The 24,662-nt window shown below is 39.9% G+C and overlaps 1 protein-coding gene across 1 annotated transcript; it reads right to left on the bottom strand.

Moving 5' to 3' along the window:
* Positions 1 to 23,000: 23,000 nt before the first annotated feature.
* Positions 23,001 to 24,334, bottom strand: LOC130565161 (paraneoplastic antigen Ma1 homolog). The gene has a single exon (XM_057351743.1). The coding sequence runs from the start codon at positions 23,896 to 23,898 to the stop codon at positions 23,035 to 23,037; it is 864 nt and encodes a 287-aa protein (XP_057207726.1). The 5' UTR covers positions 23,899 to 24,334; the 3' UTR covers positions 23,001 to 23,034.
* Positions 24,335 to 24,662: the final 328 nt, after the last annotated feature.

Here is a 24,662-nt window from a genome sequence, read left to right as displayed (position 1 = left end):
TCTTTCTCTCTACGCTTTTCTCTATCTTCGAAGTCAATGAAAATGAATGAAGTTGTTGAATTTAATGAAGTTGGTCATTAATGAAGTGGTGCATGAATGTGGTTCATGTAAACAGTTTTGAGTGTGTTCAACTGTTAATTTGTTATTTTTATAAAATATACACAATCTTAAATCTACCCTGAGTCATCCTTTATCTTCACTCTCTCTGTACTTAAAATGTGGTTAATCTAGTGACTGAAAGGCTATACCGTGATTTACTGTTTATTTTACTTGATATGTTGTTATATTATGCTAGTTAGTCACAATAATTACTCAACATTAAGCTGTTAGATAAGGTTTAATTCTAAGAAATAATGTAGTATTTAGGTGTAATAAACCTTTAAAAAACTCTTAAGTAGTTAGAATTGGGTGGAAATGCTGTCTTGTGCACTTTTTTCGGTCCTCAAAAACTAGGGTCCTTGGGACTGCGGTTCTCCGAACTCTGATTCAGTAGGTGGCGCTGTCCCAAAAAAATAGGGCCTTAAAAGTGCGGTCCCAGAAGTGCAGGTCCTTGGAATTGCGGCCTCCAGTATTGCAGTCGGATAATATTGGAAGTACTAGGCCTAACAACATCCACTTCACTAACTTGGGCCTTATGTGGACACGTGTGTCTTTTATGACCAATGTCCTCACACTCAAAACATTTCATGCTGCCAGTGCTCGCGTAAATAACATACGCTTTTTCATGCAAAACTCTGAAAGAAATATCCAACTCTAGTTCATTTAAAAACATAAAAACCTGTCGTCTGAAAGATATAACTAGTTTCAGAGCAGCGTTTTTACATCCCAAGGGAATCATGTTAATCTCAATGGCCAATTTACCGTAACGCGTTGGAGCTTTCTCAATTTCATCATTCCGAATGAAAGGAGGCACATTAGATATTGTAACTCTAGTTGTTGGAGTAACCAGCAGTGAAATGATAAGAAAATCGCCACTTACCACAATTCCATTGCTTATCAACCGATTAACCCTTTTAAACCAGATGTGTCATCGCCAACTCATTTTACCAAGTGGTATTCATTTGACCGTAACTCTTCAACCATTTGTGCTAACAAAACAATTCGAGTTGATCCTAAAAGTAGACAAACTGGGCTTTTTTAATATGTATGCACGTACAGGTATATTTGTATGTATTATGGTAATCACTTGCGTTTCATCAGCCATTGCTGCAGTTTTTGTGGAGAGCAGCAAGGTGCAGATATGAACAGGGAGTTAGGGAGTGCGACAGATCAGAGAGTTTTTGAGCAAGTTAAGTAATAAAATAGGCAAACAAAACATGGCGAAGAGGAAATACACAACATTAGAGGTGATAGGGATGATTTTAGACCATGAAACTGACGGTGAGCGAGACTCTTCTGACCCGGAGTCTGCATAGTCAGACATCGAAGAGGACTATGCTGTGGGTGTCATAAATTTTGTCTCATTAGAAATGTCTGTAAAATAGGCTTAGACAAAATACCAGTTTCACATATCTTAATATGTGGTGTGTGCGTATGCCTTCATGCACATGCGTGGATTTGTATTCATGTGTGTGTGCTCTTATGCGTGCACATACGCAGTGCATGTGTATATCTGAGTGTGTTCGTGTGTGTGAATGTGCATGCATGCATATGTTGTGTCAGGAATGTTCATGGAAGAGAACCCAGGCGCAGGCAGCGGTACATGAAATAACTTATTGTAAACTTTATTAACTACAAACAAAAACCCACAACAGGGAGTAAAACAAGAACATAACTAACATATAAACTACAAACAAAGACTCCCCACAAGGGGGCAAAAAACAGGATAACTAAACTTACTATTTCAAACGACTGAGACAAGACTACAGTATATAATACACACAACAGCAAGACATGATGCAAGGAAATCCAAATGGACAAGGTACAAAGCAAACTGGAACCAAGCACAACGCAGAAGCACAGGACAGAAAACACAAGGGCATAAAATAGGGAACCAAATCAAGAGGGAAACAGGTGCAGGGCATGAAATAATTAACAATCAATAATGAGGAAACAAGAGGGCAGGCCAAGAGACTAGACTGGAGAGAGCGCATGGCAAGCCAAAACAAAACAAACAATGCCATGTCTCTCTCACACAAAACACGTGGGTCTGTTATGATCCTGCCACAAGACTAAGAAAACATGATCAAAAGAGGCAGAATCATGACGTGTATTTGTGTCTATGCATGTGTGTGTGTGTGTGTGTGTGTGTGTGCGTGTGTGTGTGTGTGTGTGTGGATGCATGTGGGATATCTAGGGAGGTGTATGTGCATGTGTGTGTGTGCGTATGTGTGTGTGCGCATGTGTGTATGCGTGTGCGCTTGCTATTGGACAGGAACTGCTTCAGACAGCGCCACATTTGAGTGAATGAGGTGAAAAGTGCAAAAAACGGCTGGAGAAATGGGGATAAAAAAGGCTCCTGAATGAAAACTATGTACATGAGTGACACTAAAATACTTTTTTGCATGTACTACAGCATATTCTTCATGTCTGAAATGCTAGATTCTTTCGTTCTTTATTTTTTTGAGAATGACTGGTTTTTTTATTTTTGTCTATTTAAATTGTATTTACAAACTCACAACAACAATCATTAATATGATTAGAAAACAAAGAAAAAAAAGAAAAGATACATATATGCGGAAAAAAAGCAATCAATCGTCCTCTCCCCGTGAGCACCCTCACACACACCCCAACACTCCCAGCATGCACACAGAGAGAGAGAGAGAGAGAGAGAGAGAGAGAGAGAAGGGGGGGGGGTGGTGGGGGTTGTTGTTTACACGTGGAAGGGGTACTGTCAAAACATCCCATATGTGCAATGTGTTGTAACCTGATAAAACTAGACTAGACTGCCATAAGAAACAACAGGGTTTGCCTATGGTTGACAGATATCTTCTTTCTGTTTTTGAGGTTTTATTTTTCCTATCCATTTGGAATGCTGGACTAGAATCATTTTGTTTATATATTAAACTACAGTCAAATGTATTGTAGTATGATTTTTTTCTAAAAATGTATTCATTATTTATATGTAAAGAAAAAAGAATGTTGTGCAGATAAACAGATTCAGTTCTGCCCCCAAACTCACACCATTGAATGGACCGGTGTTTATGTGTGAGAGTGTACAGGGTGCTCAAACAAACACAGATGTTTGGCTCAAACCAAAATGTTTGAAAAGAATCACTGCAATCATGTTTGGTGATTTGGAAACCCCTTCTGGTTAGTAGTATATTTTATTATTTTATTCATATTTTATTTAATTTATGCTAATATTAATTTTTATTATAAATTTATTGTATAAATATAGCTGCAAGGAGTGATACGGGGCCAAGCCCCCCCAAGGCCCGCAAGCGCAGCGCGGAACCACGCAGAGCAACAAGAGCAAAAAAGGCAGAAACATGAAAACTGTGATGAAAAAGGAACAGGTCGAGACAATTTACAAAACAAGCACAGAACATGCCCACAGCCAGATTCAAACCGCTGACCCCAAAGACTCCACGCTAGTGACTTAGCGAGTCTCACCAGTTAAGCGCGATTTTTACTTCTGCGTAGGACCTATGCCGTAACCTACGGCGTAGCCTACGTACATAGACGACATCGTCATGAACATTTATGGTTCTGCGTTGAGAGTATGCGTCGTACTGCAATTACACCGCCGAAACGCTAGTTGGCTCTTTGTGTTTTCATGGGTTTGCTCTTCTTCGCGGATGTTTTGTGTGTATGCTAGTGTATGCAAACGACAATGGAGGCTGATCGCATATTAATCGAGTTGGAGCTGATCGAAACAGAAAAATGTGTAATCCGTTATATTATTAACCTTACTTTCATGTTAGAAGTTAAACAGATGTTATATTAAACTTAGTCTTGTCCACATTTTGGATTTTTATGTGTGTTCATTTAGATATTGTTGAAAAAAAGTATACTTTTCAAAGGGGTGTACTACGCAGAGCACATACATAGATGTCAAAACTGTGTATTGAAATGATACCCTGATAGAATGTCATATTTTGTTATGGACAACTCACCCTATTAATTGTTTAGTTAAAACTGAAACGAAATGCAACCACGATCTGGAAGTGTCACAATTTTGTTCTTTATTTGCAAAAGAGTCAAAGAACAGAATATGTAAAAGTGCAAACTATGTATAGATGAGTATACAATGCAATATTAACACAAATATAAAACTTTCAAAAAACTAGTAACAATAAAAGGTAAAACAAAAAATAAAACTATAAAATTGTTACATTTTTGGAGAGGTGCGCGTCAGGCTACGGCGTAGGGTACGCACAGGGTACGCGGCTCTGCGTAGGCTACGCCGTAGGTTACGGCGTAGGTCCTACGCAGAACCATAAATTGGCCTTTAGCCGACATCCCACAACAGCGCAACTGAGCAAAGCTGATAGAGGTGTAAGTAGCGATATGTTACAATAACCAAAGTTGCAGCTATGACAGCGCACAGCTACAAGAACAATATGTACGTAAAAAATAGATATGTTTAAAGAACAGCCGAGAATGTAATCACAATGTACACTTTATATACAAGCAACACACGTATCTCTCGGGTTTCAAACACACAACCTTGTGGTCTCATGGCGTGTGCTTTATTTTTATTTGCCTGCCATTCCTGAAAGGCACTGAAATGAGACAGTAGAGCAAAAGTAACAGAAATACAGTGTACAGGAGAAACAGATGTCAGATGAAAGCAAGAATATTGTCTTTTAGACAAATGCACAACACAAGATTTGAACCCACAACCTCTTGGACTAGAAATTTGTGGTTTATCTAGTTGTGCCACCAGTGTTGGGTAAGTTACTCTTAAAAGTAATTAATTACTAGTTACTAATTACATATTCAATAGTGTAATTAGATTACTGTACAAATTACTCTCTCCAAAAAGTATTTAGTTACTTATTACTAATTACTTTCTATATCCTACATCAACCATTATTAGTTAAGTAACTGAAGGATAGACATGAAACGGCTTATTTAATTCATTCAAATAAATAATATGAAACTACATAAAGTAGTATTATTAACTGACCAAAGTGTTACAAATGTGAGAATTATACATTAAAGCAAGGATTTTAAAGTTAGACTTTGAATTTTGATGTCAATTCCACTATTGCACACACATATTACACACAGTATTTAGTTTAATTACATCAGAAGTAACTGTAATTAAATTACAGAAAAATAAGAGTAATCCCTTACTTTACTTTTTCAAGGGAAAAGTAATTAAATTACAGTAACTAATTACTTAGTAACTAGTTACACCCAACACTGCTGTGCCACTCAGTTGATGTGCTTGACCCAGGATCCCGAGGAGATCTTTCAGAGCTTCAAACACTGCAAGGGCCAATCCCCAAAGGGGCTGAAACGAGAGCGTAGAGCAGAAATAACAGATAAACAATGTATTTGAGAAACAGATAGTATAACTGGGAATTAACTCAAGAAGATAATATTGCATAGTAATACACAAAACATTACATATAGTCAGGATAGTTCAATATGAGGAAGATACAATGTCACAGGCACAGTCAACTTTGAAGAGGTATTTCTCAAAAAATTCCCATAAAAAAAAAATAATTCAACCATTTCTGTGCAGCTCGGTCCAAAGATCATATGAGTGGACCTTGGAAAAAAATAGAACACATTCGTCAAATGAGCAGCGAAAAAAAAAATTCATAAGCTTTACAATAAGTTATGAACCGAATGTTAGAAAATGACAAACAAGACATCAACTGAATCAACACGGACCTGGAGAAATAATGCCTGTCAGAAAACAAATTTCTGACAAAGCGTTCAAGAGTTATAAGCAATTATATAAAAACCGCCATATCTCATGAACACTAGGTGGCGCTGTCTTGAAACTTCACGTGTACGTCCGGGACTGTAATTCAATGGCGTGTACCATATTTTGTGCAGATATATCATACAATTCAAAAGATAGTACGATGTAAGACAAAATTCAAAATGGCAGACAGGTCGTTCATCCAATCGTGACAGAATCATAATCATACGATCCAGCATGACCCGAGGAATCCGTAGACATTCCAAAGTTACGAGCAAAAATAGCCATTTTTCAAATCCTGCTACCCATAGGTGGCGCTGTTCCCAAATTTGGCACGGACCCCCAGTGCGAGATGTCGATGAACCCTTACAGAGTTTCGACCCGATAAATCGAAGAATGGCCGAGCTACGGCCTCAGATCCATTTTCGGGTCAACTTTGAAAAGTTTCCGATGTCATAACTATTTAACAATGGAGAAAATCGCATGTCTGTCATGTCATGTCTGTGTGGCTCAATTTTAATGACAATCGTTCACAATTTCTAGCACTAGTAACGAAAAAACGCAATACTGCACCCTACAGAGCTTGGCCCCTAATAATTGTTTTAAATAAACAGTTTTTGTATTTTGTTGTATAATGGGTCCTGTGGTTTTGTCGCATTTAAACAAACTGTATGGTACATTGACATATCGAGCGTAGCGTCAGTTCGAGTCGTTAGAGTCCAGCTTGCACCAGCCGATCACATCAGGTGCAGCTAATCAACGTTAACCAATAGTCATACAACACACATGTATTTCTGCACTCCCGCTATGTCCATGCAAGGCTGCATGGACGGGTGAAGAGTTTGCCCAGAACAATTTCATTCCGCCAATCTTAAATATATGCAATTGTTAAATATTTGTCGACAATGGTCCTGACAGAACTAGCGGCTGAGCTTGGTATCAGAGTCTAAATTTAAAATATTGGAGACTAATGTTTGTTTATGTTATTAAGATTAAACCGTCTATACTCTGGTATTGAACACTATGTATATCTTTTTTTATTTATGTTAGCAATGATAATGTGCAATGAGTGAATACAAGCATTACTATGTTGGTGTCATTATTGCCCTATGTGTGTGTAACAAAGTTCAATGTAGGGAAGGAAGGAGGCGGGAACCGGCGAACATTTAAACAATAAATTTTAATAAAAAATAAACAAACAAAAACACGGAAGTAAAAGACCGGCAGCCACCTCACGGTCGACTGCCGGCCACACAAACATAAACAAACTTAACAGCTTCCGGGCCCGGTCCTCTCTCCTCGGCAGTCCCGTTGCTCGTCCTCTTATGCTCCCTAGCTCCCCGTGAGGCATGCGGGACCGGTGCGCGTACAGCTGATACTCATTATCACTCACGCCACCGGCCCCGCCTTCCTGCCCCACGGCTCTCGTCCCGCCTTCCTCGCTACAGTGTGCTTGACCAGGACCCCAATTGATTTCTCCAAGCCTATTGAATTCAATGCATTGAATACAAAATCAGAGGCCTTGTGTTAAAGAAGAACTCAATACTTTCAACCTGCAATGATTACATTTTCAGATCAAGTGTGGAGAGTTGGTATAATCTTAATTATATTTTTTGTGTCTTATATTATCTAATATTACAATAATGCAACTAGAGGACCATGAAAGTTTCACTGTCAAATCATGATGCATTATGCCAACAGTCAAGTTGAAACCACCTGACAAAACAGTATTTCACAAAAGTGATTGAAAATATTTTGTATCATACTGTATGTGTGAAGCTATTTTGGGTTGGTACAAAACTGGCCTGTTTATTTTTTAGTCACAGTTCATCCCTGTGTAGTACTACAATATATCTCATCAGACTGTTAAAGCATATTCATCTTTAAATGTGCCATTTGTTGTGTCATTGCTCCTATGTTCAATATGGCAGAAAATCCAATGAATTCATTGATTTCTTAATTAGGCATGACTGACTGCCACCATACAGCGGCACTATGAACAGATGCGCGACTGATGTATGTCAGCAGGCAAGATGACTACAGGGTCTAACTGTGAGCCTCAAACCGGAGAAATCACAGCACAAGATAACAGTGACGGCTGCTCCCTGGATACGTAACTAGATGTCCTGTCAACAGGCGAGAAATTCATATCCTAACAATTCTCAGCTGATGGACCATCCAGTTGTCTGAAAGCATGTTTGGGTAAACAGATGGATGAGCAGATGGATGGAAGAGATCTAAATCAGGACTGTCCATAAATTTACTCAAAATAAATGTGAGTAGGTATGAGATTCATAAGGAATTTTTTTAGTCTTTCAAAATAATAAATGTTTGAAATAAAACCATTTAGGACCTATGTATTGTATGTTTAAATGGATGGACATTTTTATTAAAAAAAGAAAAGGAAGTACATTAATAATCCTGGGGACCCACAGTACATTTTGCATGTATGATGTCTCCCCAATTTAACACATTGATTTAAATCAAAGTTGTGCAGAGAGATCCATAAACTTAACTTGGTGTGTCATATTGTATAAAGGAGACATTCAAAATGTGCGCTTCTGCTGATCCCAAGGAACAGGATTACGAACGACTCTTTTGGACAGTGAAACAGTTGGACAATGAAGGTAACATCACACAATCCAAACAACACGAAAGGATTTAGTATGGTGGAGGGAGATAAGGACAATGTGATGCAAAAAATGTTTACCAAAGCAGTGCCCAGCTAAATTGAAATGGCGGATGAGGCTAAATACACATTTCACTCCTCATCCGGGGGCAAATTCACTGCACACAAATGTTGTTTAGTGAGGGAATATTCCATGTTCAATACAATTTATCAATTCAGGTTTGATGTAGAATGTTCATTAAACCTATAGGCAAACTTGACTTTCCTGTCTGGGGCTCTTATGGCATTGTATACAGTATATATATAAAAAAAACATTCAAAAACGAAAGGTCAAAATTATTTTTTAAATAGTCATCATTATTCAAATGGTGTACACAAAATGGTGCCTATGGAGCTGAGTCAGCTGACTCAAGATCAGAGAGCATCAGCAGCTTGACAGGCATAGACAATGCATGGCAACAAAGGTTTAATAACAGTTGTTGGACTGTAATGAGTGTTTAGCCATTATCTTTAGTTTGTTCAAAAATAGCAAAAACCCATGCACTGTTGGCATCCGTTTTTCTTGTTCACAGTCCCGAGATGCCAAAATGATCCTTTAATTATCACCATGCCAACTTATGCCAGTTCTGGGAGGTAAAAGTGACTTCTGTATGCGGTAGAAGCACACAACAATTCAATTCAATTCAATTTAATTTATATAGCGCTTTTCACAATGTGCATTGTTCCAAAGCAGCTTTACAGGAGAAAATAAGAAAAACTGAAAAACACAAAAAAGGTAAAAAAAAACAGCACAGTGCATGGTGTTTATAGAACAATCAAGATTATTCTAGTAAATAATATCTAATAAATGCAGTCTCCTGGTGGTTTATTTAGCATATTTTGCATTAAGTGAATGCTTGGCTGAAGAGATGTGTCTTTAATCTAGATTTAAATTGGGAGAGTGTGTCTGACCCTCGAATAGTATCGGGAAGGCTATTCCAGAGTTTAGGTGCTACGTATGAGAAAGCTCTACCCCCTTTGGTGGATTTAGTTATTCTAGGTGTTATCAAAAGTCTGGAGTTTTGAGATCTTAGAGAGCGTGATGGGTTGTAGTGTGGTAGAAGCTCTGTTATGCAGGTAGGGGCTAAACCGTTTAAGTCTTTATAAGTGATTAAAAGAACTTTAAAGTCAATACGATACTTAATGGGTAACCAGTGAAGGGTTGATAACATTGGGGTTATGTGATCGTATTTTCTGGACCTGGTTAGAACTCTGGCGGCTGCATTCTGAACTAACTGTAGTTTGTTTATTGATGATGCAGGACAACCACTAAATAGTGCATTACAGTAGTCAAGTCTTGAGGTCACAAATGCATGAATAAGCTTCTCTGCGTCAGCCACACATAAAATATTTCGTAATTTGGCAACATTTCTAAGGTGGAAGAAGGCTGTTTTTGTGACATTTGAGATGTGATTTTTAAATGACAGGTTGCTGTCTAATATAACGCCAAGGTCTTTAACTGTATTTGTTGGAGTAACAGTGCAGCCTTCAATTTGCAGGTTATAATCCGAAATATTCTGCTCACGTGTCTTTGGTCCGATAAGTAATATTTCTGTTTTATTAGAATTTAAAAGAAGGAAATTACAAGTCATCCAATGTTTTATATCTTCGATGCATTCTGCAAATTTGGAGAGCTGGAACGTATCATCTGGTCTTGATGAGATATATAGCTGAGTATCATCTGCATAACAGTGGAAGCTAATTCCATGTTTTCTAATAATGTTTCCAAGTGGCAGCATGTATATGGAGAATAGCAAGGGTCCTAAAACCGATCCCTGAGGCAATCCATAATTTACTTGCGTTAGATTTGATGATTCCCCATTTAAGTGGACAAATTGATGTCTGTCTGATAAGTAAGATCTGAACCATTGTAGTGCCTGTCCCTGAATACCGGTATAATTGTGTAAGCGATCTAGAAGTATTTTATGGTCTACAGTATCGAACGCGGCACTAAGGTCAAACAGGACTAGGAGTGAGATGTTACCTTTTATCTGATGCTATAAGCAGGTCGTTTGTAATTTTAACGAGCGCAGTTTCAGTACTATGATGCGGTCTAAAGCCTGACTGAAATTTTTCGTGTATGTCATTATTTTGTAAGAAAGAGCATAACTGAGTGGACACTACTTTTTCGAGTATTTTAGACAGGTAAGGGAGATTTGAAATCGGTCTATAGTTTCCTAGTTCATTGGGGTCTAAGTTTGGTTTCTTGATAAGAGGCTTAATGACGACCAGCTTAAAGTGTCCTGGGACATGGCCTAGATTAATTGACGAGTTGATAATGTTATAAATGGGCTCAATTGCAACGGATAATAACTCTTTTAATAATTTAGTTGGTATGAGGTCTAATAAGCAAGTTGTAGGTTTAGATGTTGCAATGTTTAATTAAATCTTCCTGCTTTATAGGTGAAAAACACTGTAGCCTTTCTTTTGGGGCGATGGTTGGTACTAATTCATAGGACAGACTTGAAGGTTGAGTTTTTACTATTTTGTCTCGTATGTTTTCAATTTTCTCTGTAAAAAAATCATGAATTCATTGCTACCAAGGTGCGGCAGAATACCCAGGTCAGGTGATGTCTGTTAATTTGTTAATTTAGCAACAGTACTAAATAAAAACCTTGGATTGGTTTTGTTAGTTTCTATGAGGTTTCGGAGGTGCTCAGCCTTTGCTGCTTTTAGTGCCTTTTTATAACAGTTTGCACTCTCTTTCCACATAATTTTAAAGACCTCTAATTGGGTTTGTTTCCATTTGCACTCCAGTTTATGTGTTTCTCTTTTAAGGGCGCGAGTGGTGCTATTGTACCACGGTGCTACGTTTTTCTCATTAATCTTTTTTGACTTCATAGGTGCGACAGCTTCTAGCTTATTAGAAAAAACAGTGCACAATTTGCTGGTCATGTCATCGAGCGATTCTGTATTTTTTGGTACGGTTATTAAAGGAGTCAGATCTGGCAAACTCTTTGCGAAACTATCTTTAGTAGTCGAGGTAATTGTTCTACCTTGTCGATAACGAGTTAAACGGCTGATTTCTGCAGTGCGCAGTGTACATCTTATAAGATAGTGATCGGTGACATCGTCGCTTTGAGGTATAATATCTATATTGGTTAGATCGGCTCCGTGAGATATAATCAAGTCTAGTGTATGATTAAATCGATGAGTGGGTCCATTGATGTGTTTTGTTACTCCAAAAGAGTGTAGTAGCTCTGTAAACGCCACTGCTAATGCATCGTCAGCACTATCTACATGGATATTAAAATCTCCGACAATTAGTACTTTATCAACGTTAACCAATAGGTCTGATAAGAAGTCTGCGAACTCTTTCAGAAAATCAGTGTAGGGACCAGGGGGTCTATACACTGTAGCCAACGTACAAGAAAGCAATGTTTTTTTTACTTTCGTTTGGAACAATTATGTTCAACACAAGCACTTCAAATGATTTAAATGTATGCTCTGTTCTCTGAGTTATAGTAAGAAAGTCTCTAAAGATTGTTGCGACACCACCACCTCGACCAACCGGACGTGGCTCATGCATATAACAGTAGCTTGGTGGGGTACACTCATTTAGACCGTAATAATAATTTGGTTTAAGCCAGGATTGTCATGATTCTCGGAAATGTGGACCCAGGTGCAGAAATGACGAGGAACACTGAGAATACAACGTAATCCAAGTTTGTACAGAACAGTACGAAGTGGCACAAAACGAATCAGCACAAGACAAGAGACACGAGGTCAATATATAGGGAAATACAAACGAGGGATAAAGACACAGGGCAGGTGAGGGTAATCAAACACTCAGGGAAAGTTAACGAGGAAACAAGATGGCGGGAACAGAGACGAGGACCGGAGAGAGAGAGTATGGAAGGCTGAAAAGTCAACAATCTCCCTCTCCACATAAAACATAAGGATTTGTCATGACTCTGGTACAGGACCAAGAAAATCATGACTAAGTGAAGCAGAGCCATGACAAGGTTTCGGTAAGGCAAAGTATATCAAAACTGTTGTCTTTGATCATTTCATTTACAATAACTGCCTTTGAATTTAGTGATCTAATATTAAGTAGGCCGAACTTTATGAGTTGGTTTTGGTCGTTTATTACATTGTCTTCAGGTTTAATCACGATCAGATTTTTTCTCTGGGTTTTGCCTAAAGTATTATTTTGTAGTATTATTCGGGGGACGGATACGGTCTCTATGCGTTTGGAAGAAGTAACATTTATAACAGATGACTGGGAGGAACACAGACTATGGTTAAAGTTTTGACTTACCGGTGGGAGACGTAGTCAAACGGTACGTAGCGTCTTTGAGATGTAAGTTCACTAAAAATCACTTCAAATGGGTTTGTCCCACCCAAATATTTACTCCAAAGTATTTACTCCAAATGTCATTGGTCCCTACAGAAAACCAATGGAAATTTGAACATTATTAAAGGTAATTGTGTTTTTGGAGCCAATCGGGGACATATCGATAAAACAGACTTCTACACCTCTTGTGTTATTTTAATGATGATGATCTTGATGTAGCTGAATATAGTTCAGTGCTCAGTGCCATCATTACTAATCCGCTTGTTTAAAGCCACAGTTTGTAAAATCCGACGCTAGAGGGCACACATTCAAAACAACAACAATGGCTGTCTTCAACTCCACCGCTGATGGCCATCAATCAGACGGGAACGAGAAATCATGTTAATCATGTTTCTACGTCAGTAAAGGCGGTAACAAAGGGTAACGCGGATGTGACGCCATTGACAGGCGACTGCCAGGCCCGTGTCACTGTTCAAAATAATATTTTCTCACGATTTACAAATAGTTGGAAACATTTTAGATATTGTAAGTACTCAACTGAAAACAATATAGTGTATAACACTGGCCTAGTGGTTTTTGGATATTTTACTGCAAAATTGTTACAAACTGTACCTTTAAGTTGTGACATAAGGAATGTAGTTTCCGGGTCCAAGCCTCCACTCATTTCAAGTAAGGCAACTATTTAAACAGCCATTCATGAGCACTTTTTATTCATAACACACATTTACGCCAAACGTTTATGAACCCACGGTGTACACTACAATCTTACGGAATCTCTGAAAATCAGTATTTTAATAAATTGTAAAACTGGACACTTGGGATTTCTTTATGAAGATAAAGATTACTATTGTGTTTTTAATAGTATTACAGCAAACCATCAGTGTATATCAGCATTTTTTGTTTTTTGCCTATGGCATCTGATAGAGCGTTTGGAACCAGAAACAGTGACGTTACGCTTAACAAGTGGATTGGTGGAAATCTCACAGTGTAACCATGGTGACAGACAGTGTGATAGAGTGATCTCAGAGAGCAAAAACTCTTATAATTCTGCATTTAATTGTGCCAACTACATGGTTGAGCTTGTTGCTTCGGAAGAGATTCTTCAGCCTCTTTAGAAGAATGAAATAACACAGAAAAACATTGTCTTTTAAATTCAGATACATTACTTAACTAAAATCACAGATTTTATTTTATTTATATTTTGGAGGATTTGGAAAGAAAACTATGCTTGTTATGAGTTATTATACATATATAATAAACAAAACAAAAATGAATTCAATTTTTTTTTATAATTTTGTTTACAATGGAATTACCTCATCTGTGTTATGCTTTTGGGCTTTAATCTGTTTGGCAGGTCTTGGTGGGGTGGAAAACAGAAATCATCATTCTTTCAGACATAAAAAACATGATTATGCTTATTAGACATGGAATTCTGAATACATGTTTCACCCGAGTGGTTTGCTTATGGCTCTGAGCTTAAACAATATTTATAATAATGAAGCAGTAACATATGGTATGTGCAATGGCATAATCCAAATGCTATGAGGCAAACTGTCATAATACACAGTGGCAATGCATTCAATGTGGCTGGATTTTCTTTTCTCACTCAAAGCTATTTACCAACTTCAAGCAAAATGAAGGGAACGGTTGCCAGCGAGGTGCCACTTACACTGTTTTGCAAATATACTCCTCGTCCCTCTGCAGCATAATGGAATTGTTCAGAAGCCAGTAATGTTAATAATATTTATGGAATTTATTGTTTATCAGACTGCAAGAGCAGGGTCTATTAACTGCATTGCAACAACGTGGAAAACAGAGTAGAAAGTAAGGGTTGACTTAGGTTAAATGACGCCTTTTGCTTTTAGAAACCTTGAAGTGATGTAAACTTTTGCACACAATATTCCAGCGCAACCCAGCACCACTGATGTTAAAATCTGCATGCTTTTGTTCATATAGTGGGGAAAAAACACAGTCCGTTACAATGCCAGCAAATCTAATAAACGGTGTTTATGGACAACAGCCAAATCTAGTCTGAAAGGAGTGAGACCCCACACCTCACTGCTGTCCTGTACCATGTCTGCCATCACCTGTATGAACCACTATGTTCCAATAAACACCAACAATCCACCAAGTAAAGTCAGTTGCCATAACAATGCATGTCTAAAACATATTTTATCTTTTTTTCACCATTCAAATACCTTTCAGCATGCGAACAGTTGATGTTTAGTACATTGGCAGAGGAATACCATTACACACTTATACTGTATTATGTCCTAAGCGGTGTGATGCAACAAGCAATTTGTTTGAATGGTGCATGACCTGACTTTTGATGTTTAGTGTACACTTAGGGATCTGTGCAGCAGGATTCTGGACTAATGAGATGTCATAGAAGGCGGGGCTATCTGGTGCAGAAATAGAAACCAAACAATCATCAAAATATCCTGTGGCTCACAGCTGCTGCTGAAAAGGACAGAGAGTCTGATTTACATGGAAGAGTAGCATTAATCTCTTTCGCTTAGAGATTCGCTTAGTAGTAAATGTTAAGATCTTGCTGTCTGAAAGAGTAGCATCCCTTCCCTGACCAAGCCGATGTTTAATCAGTCAAACCTGTCCTACAAACAACATCCATTATTATTTATGGGGACAGTGTTGACAAATAATTGAGCTAATTGTCAAAGGCTATTGTGTTTGAAAGTCGATGCCTACTTTAAAAAAATCGCAATATTTAACAGACGTAAATAAGGTGTGAAAGGTTGTGTTTACATTTTTGACGTGGTACTCGATCATAAATGCATCTTCCTTTCTCATCATTTATACCAGTGGTTCTCAACTCTGGCCCGCGAGATCCATTTTCCTGCCGAGTTTAGTCCCAACTCTGATATAAAACACCTGAACAAGCTAATCAGCGTCTTTAGGAATAGATGCGTTCAACTTAATGCGGCGGTGCGCAAATCTATCAGCATATGACATTTAAGTACCGCAATATCGATTCAAGTGCAGATTGCTCGGTATGCATTTGAATCGCTCTCGCTGTACTTTAATGCGATATGCCAAACAATCTGCGTAGCCCAACATTAAGTTGAACGCGTCTGTTCCTGAAGTCACTGATTAGCCTCTTCAGGTGTTTTATCAGAGTTGGGGCTAAACTCGGCAGGAAAATGGATCTCGCGGGTGTGGAAATATTATTCAGTTAAAAGTATGATTTAATTATCAATATAATCAATAAGTGTTTTCTTTCATTAAATCATTAAGCTGTGTGCTTTTATCATGTGCTTGCTATTTTACTCAGTGGAAAATTACGGTGATAAAGATAATGTGTGTGTGTAACAAGCAGAGTGAAAACAGGAAAAGAGGGGGTGAAATCATAAATCTAACTAAGTCAGCACACACACACACACAAAGAGTCACACAGAAAAGAAATGTTATGAATCAATCCACTGCATGTGTTTTAAGTATAATCATGAGTTGTGATGTGTTTTAATGAATCATAGGATTAAGAAACAACGCTACATAATTAAAAGCATTAGATGATTGAGTGTTTTCTTTTTACTAAAAGAATGTTGGTATGTTGTCCGGCCATAAAAAACTGTCTCTAGGGAACACTCCCCGAAACTAGCGACTGACCACAGGATGTAAAACATGTGTTGTGGGAGATGTTGTTTTGCAGGAACTAACAAAGAGGGACGGAGTCAGATAGACGTGGTTCACGGTGATTGGTTGCTAAGGAGTAAATACTCCCCAGAGAAAAAGGAGGAGTCAGAAGATGAGAACGACGTCAAATACTGAATAAATATGTGTGTTTTTTGAATGGTCTGGGTTGTTGGCTTTTGAGAGAGTGTGGAGAGTGACTGACAACCCAAAGCTTTGTTACCCTTTTTACATCTGATAATAAAACTTCTGTTTAATTTTGGAGAACGTTTCCGTGCAAATTTTTGAGCATGCAGGACTGACCATTAAGTCCAACACGGGCCAGAGTTGAGAACCACTGATTCATATATGTTGCACTGTAAAGAGAGCAGCTGTTCCATTCCTCTGTAGCAGCAAAACACAGTACACTGCAAAAATTGAAGGTTCTTTGAGGAACCATTTGGGGTTCTTCACATCGCCACACTGGGCAACACTGGGTAAGTTTTACCCAACTGGCTGGGTAGAAAACATACACAAGTCATTGGGTTAAAAGTTGGTAAGGTGCAATACCAATCTTGGGTTGGGTTATTTTTAAACCAACATTATTTAGTGTGCAATTTTTCAGATCTTAGAAGAACCTTTTTTTTATTTGAGTTCCTTCAATAACCTACGAAGTACTTTAAGGTCCCAGTGTTGTGTAACGGTGACTTCAGAAATGAATATGGGTTATTCAAGAATCTTACGAGTTCCTGGACGAACCACCAAGAATATAGATGGTTCCACCAATAACCATAATATGAGAAAAAGAGCTTTGAAGCACTTACAATACAGTCTAAGGTGGTTAAGGTGTATAACCAAACTTATGTGACGGTCCATCAAGACGTTTTGTGTCTACAGCTAAAGCCAGTCTACAAGGATCTGTCATCATAATGGATGTTTTGCACCAATTGGCAAGTTATTTATTGTAGCATTAATTGATGAATTGTGCCAAATGCACAAAATATTAGAAGATAAAAGGTGCAGTATGTATGCATTTGAATGTGGTACAATAGACAACGACCTTAAAACATATTTAAACACTCAAACCACATTTTCAAGTGTCGGCATGTCATTGCATTAGATACAGAGTTGTAAATTAGACCTTCTTAGAACTAAGGGCATTTTTAGACCTGTTGATCCGAAACCAGGATTAAGTGAGTGGTGAGTGCCCATGTGTATTGATTTCACGGATCAATGCTCAGTTATGCACATGTAGCGCCCCCTAAGATAAGTCAGTGGGGGAGGCTAACCTGAATTCCTGATTTAAAAAGAAAATAGAAGGTTTAACAGTGTAGTGAGAAAATGAACCACAAACTAACTGAAATTGCCAACGTTTACTGACAAACAATGAATATATACATACACGATACAAATTATAATTAAAGCAATCACAGCTGTAGATAATAGTCAATAACAATACTCAGTATTGTAAACCCAGCAACCAAAAGCCAGCCTATAACTGTAAAACAAATCCCCAATGTTCATGTTGCAGGCCTGAATCGGAGCTTGGGATCGTTGTAGCCTGAAATAAATGGCTGCTTCACTCCGAAGAGCACAAATAAAACAATGAGCTCACCGCAAAAGTTATGCAAACCCCGCCGGTCATGTCAGCGCTTCCGTCTCAATGTGCTCCGATGATTAGAGCGTATGCTCTCCGTGGCATCCACTCTAACCGCTCACCCGGACCCAACGAAACAGATCCATTGGTCCCCTCTCCCGTTCCCAAATTGTGTCCTTAGTCTGCTCAGCCAGCAAACAAACACAATCCCGGTCTCTCTGTAGAATCACATGCGGTCTCCTCTCGGTCGAAGCGCAGGCGCTAGCCATTAGCCGTTAGCCGCTACACCCGAGAGTCACTGAAAAGTCTGTATAGCACTTTTAGCCAAAGTACTGTTCAGTACACAGATCTATCCGGGTAATTCTTAAGGATTAGTCACCCCAATATACTGGATAGCACTTTACCAAAATGTTGTTCACATATATGTCGATCCCAATTCACTTCTTTTCCCCATGTGCTCTCTATTCCTTCTCCTTGCGTCTCTGTCTCTTTTTTCCCCTCCCCCTCCGTCTCCACGTGACATACCAGTGAGCATGCAAAACATTTTACTCAAACTTAAAAGATTGAAAAACAAACATTAAACAATAACAGTTAATAAAAGGTTAACAGTGATAACCACACATATTTTCCCCTTTACAGCAATAGAAAAAGGTAACATTGTAAAACAAATAAAATTGACTGAAACAGTTAGTCTGGTTATTCATTTTGTACTTGTCATTTCTCTACTGGGCTACACCCTCCCCCCCCTAAACAATCCGAATGTCCTCATAAGGACCCAGTTTCCCTCAAAGGGGTGAACTATTTAGTTTCACCAATTCTGATGATCAAACCTCTATGAATTATTGTCAGAGGTTCATCTTTTGATTTACCCAGTTCATCATAGGTAAGCCTTGACACCGGTTTTGTGAGTCTCTTTGGGCGAGTCTCAGTTCCTTCTAACACCTTAACCGGTGACCTAGCAACCGGTCCATGGTCTGGATCAGACCCAGCTTCCTCCATGATCATAGTTACATCAGGGATGTCACTCTCCATCTCGTAACTGCCCTGAGCAAGACCTTCCTCTTCCTGGGACATTTCATCAGCAGACAAACTTTTCTCAACCAAACTTCGTTCCAATTGTAGAACATCCTGTTCCTTGGTACCCATCCCAGATCTAAGCTGATCCAAACCTCGGAGAATCACTTCTCTATGGTAAGCCCCATTTCTGTTTGGAGTGAAATAATCAGAATCGGATGACACAGAGGTATCTGTCATTCCCCGAGCTAAGGTTTGACTCACAGGAGGGACTTTTCCACCGCTTTGCCTAACATCAGCCCTGGTCACACGCCTAACGGGGGAACTAGGCTCAACATCGGTTGTAGGCAGTCTAACCAGATGTCCAATAGACAGGAGATGATCTCTGTGGATCGTCTTAACACCACCCTTCCCGTCTTCACGTTTTATTCTGTACACGGGTACGTTGGACATCCTTTCTACCACAATGTAAGGATCAGGACTCCACTTGCTTTCCAGCTTGTGTTTCCCCCGGAGTCCCAAATTCCTTAATAACACCCTATCACCCACCTCAAGTGTCTGAAAAGAAACTCGTCGATCATGCAACTTCTTGTTTCTTTGATGTCTCTTGTTTGCAGCTTCCGAAGCAAGCCGATACGCATCTCTCAAGTCATCTCTCAATTTTTCCACATAACGAGAATGACTGACACTGTCTGCATCAGGGGAGACCCCAAAACACAAGTCCACTGGAAGCCGTGCCTCCCTTCCAAACATCAAATAATAGGGTGAATACCCTGTGACATCACACTTAGAGCTGTTGTACGCATGCACCAAATGAACCACATGCTCACTCCAGCGACGCTTTTTCTCGTTGCTGAGTGTTCCGAGCATAGCCAGCAAGGTTCTATTAAATCTTTCGGGTTGTGGATCACCCTGAGGGTGATAGGGAGTAGTTCTAGACTTCCGAATCCCCATTAACCCCAACAACTCACGAATGAGACGGCTTTCAAAATCCCTGCCCTGATCAGAGTGGATCCTAGCAGGAAGCCCGTAATGAACAAAATACTTGTCAAAAAGAACTTTTGCAACTTCATGCGCTTTCTGGGTTTTAGTTGGGAATGCTTGAGCATATCTCGTGAAATGGTCAATAAGCCCTCTTTAAAGGTTAGCTTGGCCATTTCACGCTTCATGATGGACAGCTCTCTACTCAATTCAGTACCTTCAGGCCATTTCCCCTGTTTCACAGCTTGAGCCGTTGGACCAATTATTTCATCATCAGCTTGTGCTTTTCTGAGGTCTCTCTTCGAAAATCGTTCCAAAGACTTCAACTCCAGATGAGTTGGGAATGCATAAAAATCTGGAATGCACTCTGGCGATGCTCCCAATGAATCAACACACCTAAGAGAACCATCACTGGAAACCACATCAACTCTCTGACGGGCTGATTTTACACTAGACTCAGGTAAGGCAATCCACTCAGACTTATCCCCCTCACCCGGCATACACCTGGATAACAGGTCGGCATCTACATTACACTTACCAGGACGATACTCAATGTCAAAATCATAAGCAGACAAAGCTGCAAGCCATCGATGGCCAACTGCACTGAGTTTGGCTGTTGAGAGTACATATGTAAGGGGTTTGTTATCCGTATGAACGGTGAACTTTTCTCCATAGAGGTAATCATGAAATTTATCAACTACCGCCCATTTTAGAGACAAAAACTCCAATTGGTGGATAGGATAATTTTTCTCAGATGGTTTGAGTTTCCTACTGGCAAACGCAACCGGCCTCAGACCTTCAGGGTACGCCTGGTACAAGACTGCACCCAATCCTTTCTGACTAGCATCAACATGCAAAGTATATGGCTTTTGTGGGTCAGCAAATGCCAAGACTGGGGCATGTGTAAGGCAATCAATGATTTGGTGAAAGGCATCAGTACAGGACTGATCCCACCTCTCTCCAAATGCCTCAGATGCCTTAAAATACTTCTTGGGCTCATCCGTCTCACATTTCTGACTCTTTTGTGTCGGCGCATATCCTTTAGTGAGTTCGGTTAACGGCCATATTATCGCAGAGTAATTGGCAATAAACCGTCGATAATAGCCGCAAAACCCTAAGAATGACTGCAAGGTCTTCAAATTTGTGGGCATGGGCCATTTTGTAACTGCTTCAATTTTAGAAGGATCTGGAGAGACACCCTCAGCTGACACGATATGTCCCAAGTATTTCACCTGCGTCTGACATATCTGGCACTTATCTGGTGAAAGCTTTAGCCCTACCTCACCCAGGCGATCCAGAACTTTGAGCAATCGCTCCTCATGCTCCTCAAGAGATTGTCCAAAAACTATCAAGTCATCTAGATAAACAAACTTGAAGCAAATTCATATCGCCCACTGCCCTTTCCATGACACGCTGGAAAGTTGCCGGCGCCCCAGTCACTCCCTGAGGCATTCTTTCAAACTGGAAAAACCCAACTGGACAAATGAAAGCAGTTTTTTCCCGGTCTTCCTCTGCCATGGCTATCTGATAATACCCACTTCTGAGGTCAAGTACCGAGAACCACTTTGAACCAGACAGAGCATTCAAAGCATCCTCTATGCAAGGGGTGGTGTATTGATCTGGCACAGTACGACTATTTAAAAGCCTGTAGTCAATACACATCCTAATAGACCCATTTTTCTTTCTCACGATCACTACAGGGGATGCATACGGACTCTTAGACTCTTTGATGATCCCCGCTTTCAACATCTCCTGCAGGTGTTTCCTGACATCCTCAATATCTGCAGGAGCGAGTCTACGAGAACGCTCCCTGAAAGGACGAGAATCAGACAGACTAATGTGGTGTTCAACACCCTTAGCTAACCCAACGTCCCATTCGTTCATAGAGAACACCTGAGCTCGCTTGGCTAGACCCTGCCTTAGCCTGTCTTTCCACTCCTCAGGCACTGAGGAATCCCCAAATTCAATCAGGTTTGGATCAAACTTGGCTTTCTCAGAAGAAGATAAAGTACAGACTGAATCTGCCAGATACACATGTCCAACCACTGTTCCCCTTTGCACAGTGGACTGTTTCATAGACTCATTTGCCAGCAGGACACAGAAACTCTCACAATTCACCACATGACCTGGGATAACCATAGGCTGAATAAATATACCATCAGGTAGGGGAGACTCAAAGGAAAAATCTACCATTAATATTTCTTTATCAACCTTCTGCTTCAGCTCAAGCTTACACTCCACTGCAATCTCACTGTTAGGAGCTAAAGTTAACAGATCAGGTCCCTTCCATATTACACAACCAACATCCTGCTCCTCTGTTTTCCCCAAGGGAACACTGTCACCGGTAGCCTCTTTACCCTTTAGATCCACAGCTTTGATACCTAGTGTTCGGGCAAGGTTAACCCCTTTCTCTTGGCATTGCTGTACTAACCGCCTGACATGACTGGCATTTGTCCCCAAAATGATGGGAGATTCATCAGTAGTCTTGGCACTTGGACAAATCAGAGCAAGAACAGTCACAATTTGATTACTGCCAGTCACCTCTTCGGGATATTCTAGATCAATCACAACATAGCCCCGATAAGGATAGCTGACATCAGACTCACTTAATCCCCATAAAGCCAAACCTGACACAGGTTGTACCGGTACATCCGATAGGTATTTCTGGTACCACTGTTCAAATGTAATGGTCACCTGGGAGCCACTGTCAAGCAGCGCTTTGCAAGGGTGCCCATTAACTCTCAAAGGGATCAAGCTAGGGGGACCTACTAAACCTTCTGGTATCACAGCAGAATTCCCTGATTTCACAACATTCTTTTTCACAGAACAATTAGCATGGGCCTTAGGTCTGTCACCTGTCTGCTGCTGGGTTTTAGCTACCTTCAAAGACTGTATCAACCTTCTTATCACTTTACCCTGGTTCTCAGGATTCGGGCATTTGGCAGCGAAATGCCCATTCTCTCCACAACGATAACAAAATTGTTCCTCTGGCGATATTTGAGAATGTGGTGGTCTTGATGACACTTCTACTTTAGAAGAGGCAACATCAGATTTAGCTTCTTTATTGCTAATTTTTGTTGCAGCCTTTTCACCTGCTTCTTCAAAGCCACGAGTTCAGGATCAAAGGGGGTCGGCTTTTGTTCAGCGCACTCCTGCACTGTAGAGATTGGTTCTTTTACCACAGAGGCAACCATAGACTTAAGCTCTCTAACTTCTGACTTCAGGCTCTGAATCTCAGCTTGCCTCGTTTCTACTTCCTGTCTAGTCAGAACACACTGCACAGAGGGATTTAACTTCTTCCTTGAAATCTCATATTCTTCTTCAGATCTTACCTCTTTCAGAAGCTGAAGAAAAGTAGGCGGATTTTCCCTTCTTTCTCTTAACCGAAGATTCACCAGCATAAGATCAGAAGCAGTAGCTCCTCTCAGCACCTGTTCTAGACGAGCTTTGTCCATGTGATCAGCAGAAATACCACCGCGCTGCACAACTCTGATTAATAACTGTTCTAGCCGCCTCAGAAACTCCGACAACCTTTCAGGTGGCTGCTGTCGCATCATTCGAAAAGAGAAATATAAGTCTTCTCCAGACTCAGCTGTTCCAAAAGCATTTTCAAGTGCTTCTAAGCACTTTGCTGAGCTTACATCAGGATCTGTGACTCTAGCAGACTTAATAATCTCTAGAGCCGTCCCTTTAAGGCTCTCCATTAATCTACGCCTCTTTTCTTTGTCTGCACATTCACTTTCCTCAACCATCAACTGAGCTTGCTCTAGCCAGTTATCGAATGACTCCTCTCCACCTGGAGTGGGCAGAACCCCAGAAAATAGTCGAATGCGACGATAACTGACACTGTCATTGGAAGGCTTAGAGGTTTTCAACAAACTGCTTACCATTTGCAGAACAGACCCTGAGCTGTTAGCTGATTCTGAACTTGGCAAAAACCCACGAAGGTCCTCCACTGTCTTGCCTTCTGCCTATAACAAACTCAAAAGTTTATGAGTAAACTCATCAGCAGTGTTAGGGTTTTCGCCAATCACCACAACCGGCCATGCTTCTCCACCCCGAGAGGGTAATATTTTCTGAGGAACAGTTTTCACTGTTAGTCGCTCTCTACATTCACATAAAGCCATTATCCTATTCTGCTTTACACTAAATGTCCTTCCTCGTATACGAACACGGCCCAAACTCTTTACTGACTGCAATGCATCCTCAATTTCAGCAACATCAGCATCCTCAGGTACCATGACCATAAGAGCATGACTTTCATCCAAACCTTCACCACGACATCATCCCTTAAGCTCAGCTACTATCACTGATCGGTCAGCCATTTTTGGGTTTTCTCACTTACACACAACAAACATTGGAAAGCTAATCAGAAACCCTCTATCCCAGCGGTGCCTCCATTTTATGTAGCGTCAGTGGGGGAGGCTAACCTGAATTCCTGATTTAAAAAGAAAATAGAAGGTTTAACAGTGGAGTGAGAAAATGAACCACAAACTAACTGAAATGGCCAACGTTTACTGACAAACAATGAATATATACATACATGATGAAAAATATTAATTAAAGCAATCACAGCTGTAGATAATAGTCAATAACAATACTCAGTATTGTAAACCCAGCAACCAAAAGCCGGCCTATAACTGTAAAAAAAATC

Source organism: Triplophysa rosa, linkage group LG14 (assembly GCF_024868665.1).
Source record: "Triplophysa rosa linkage group LG14, Trosa_1v2, whole genome shotgun sequence".
NCBI lineage: Eukaryota > Metazoa > Chordata > Actinopteri > Cypriniformes > Nemacheilidae > Triplophysa > Triplophysa rosa.
The sequence above is the reverse complement of the archived record's forward strand: the minus strand, read 5'-3'. Positions and strand labels throughout refer to the sequence as shown.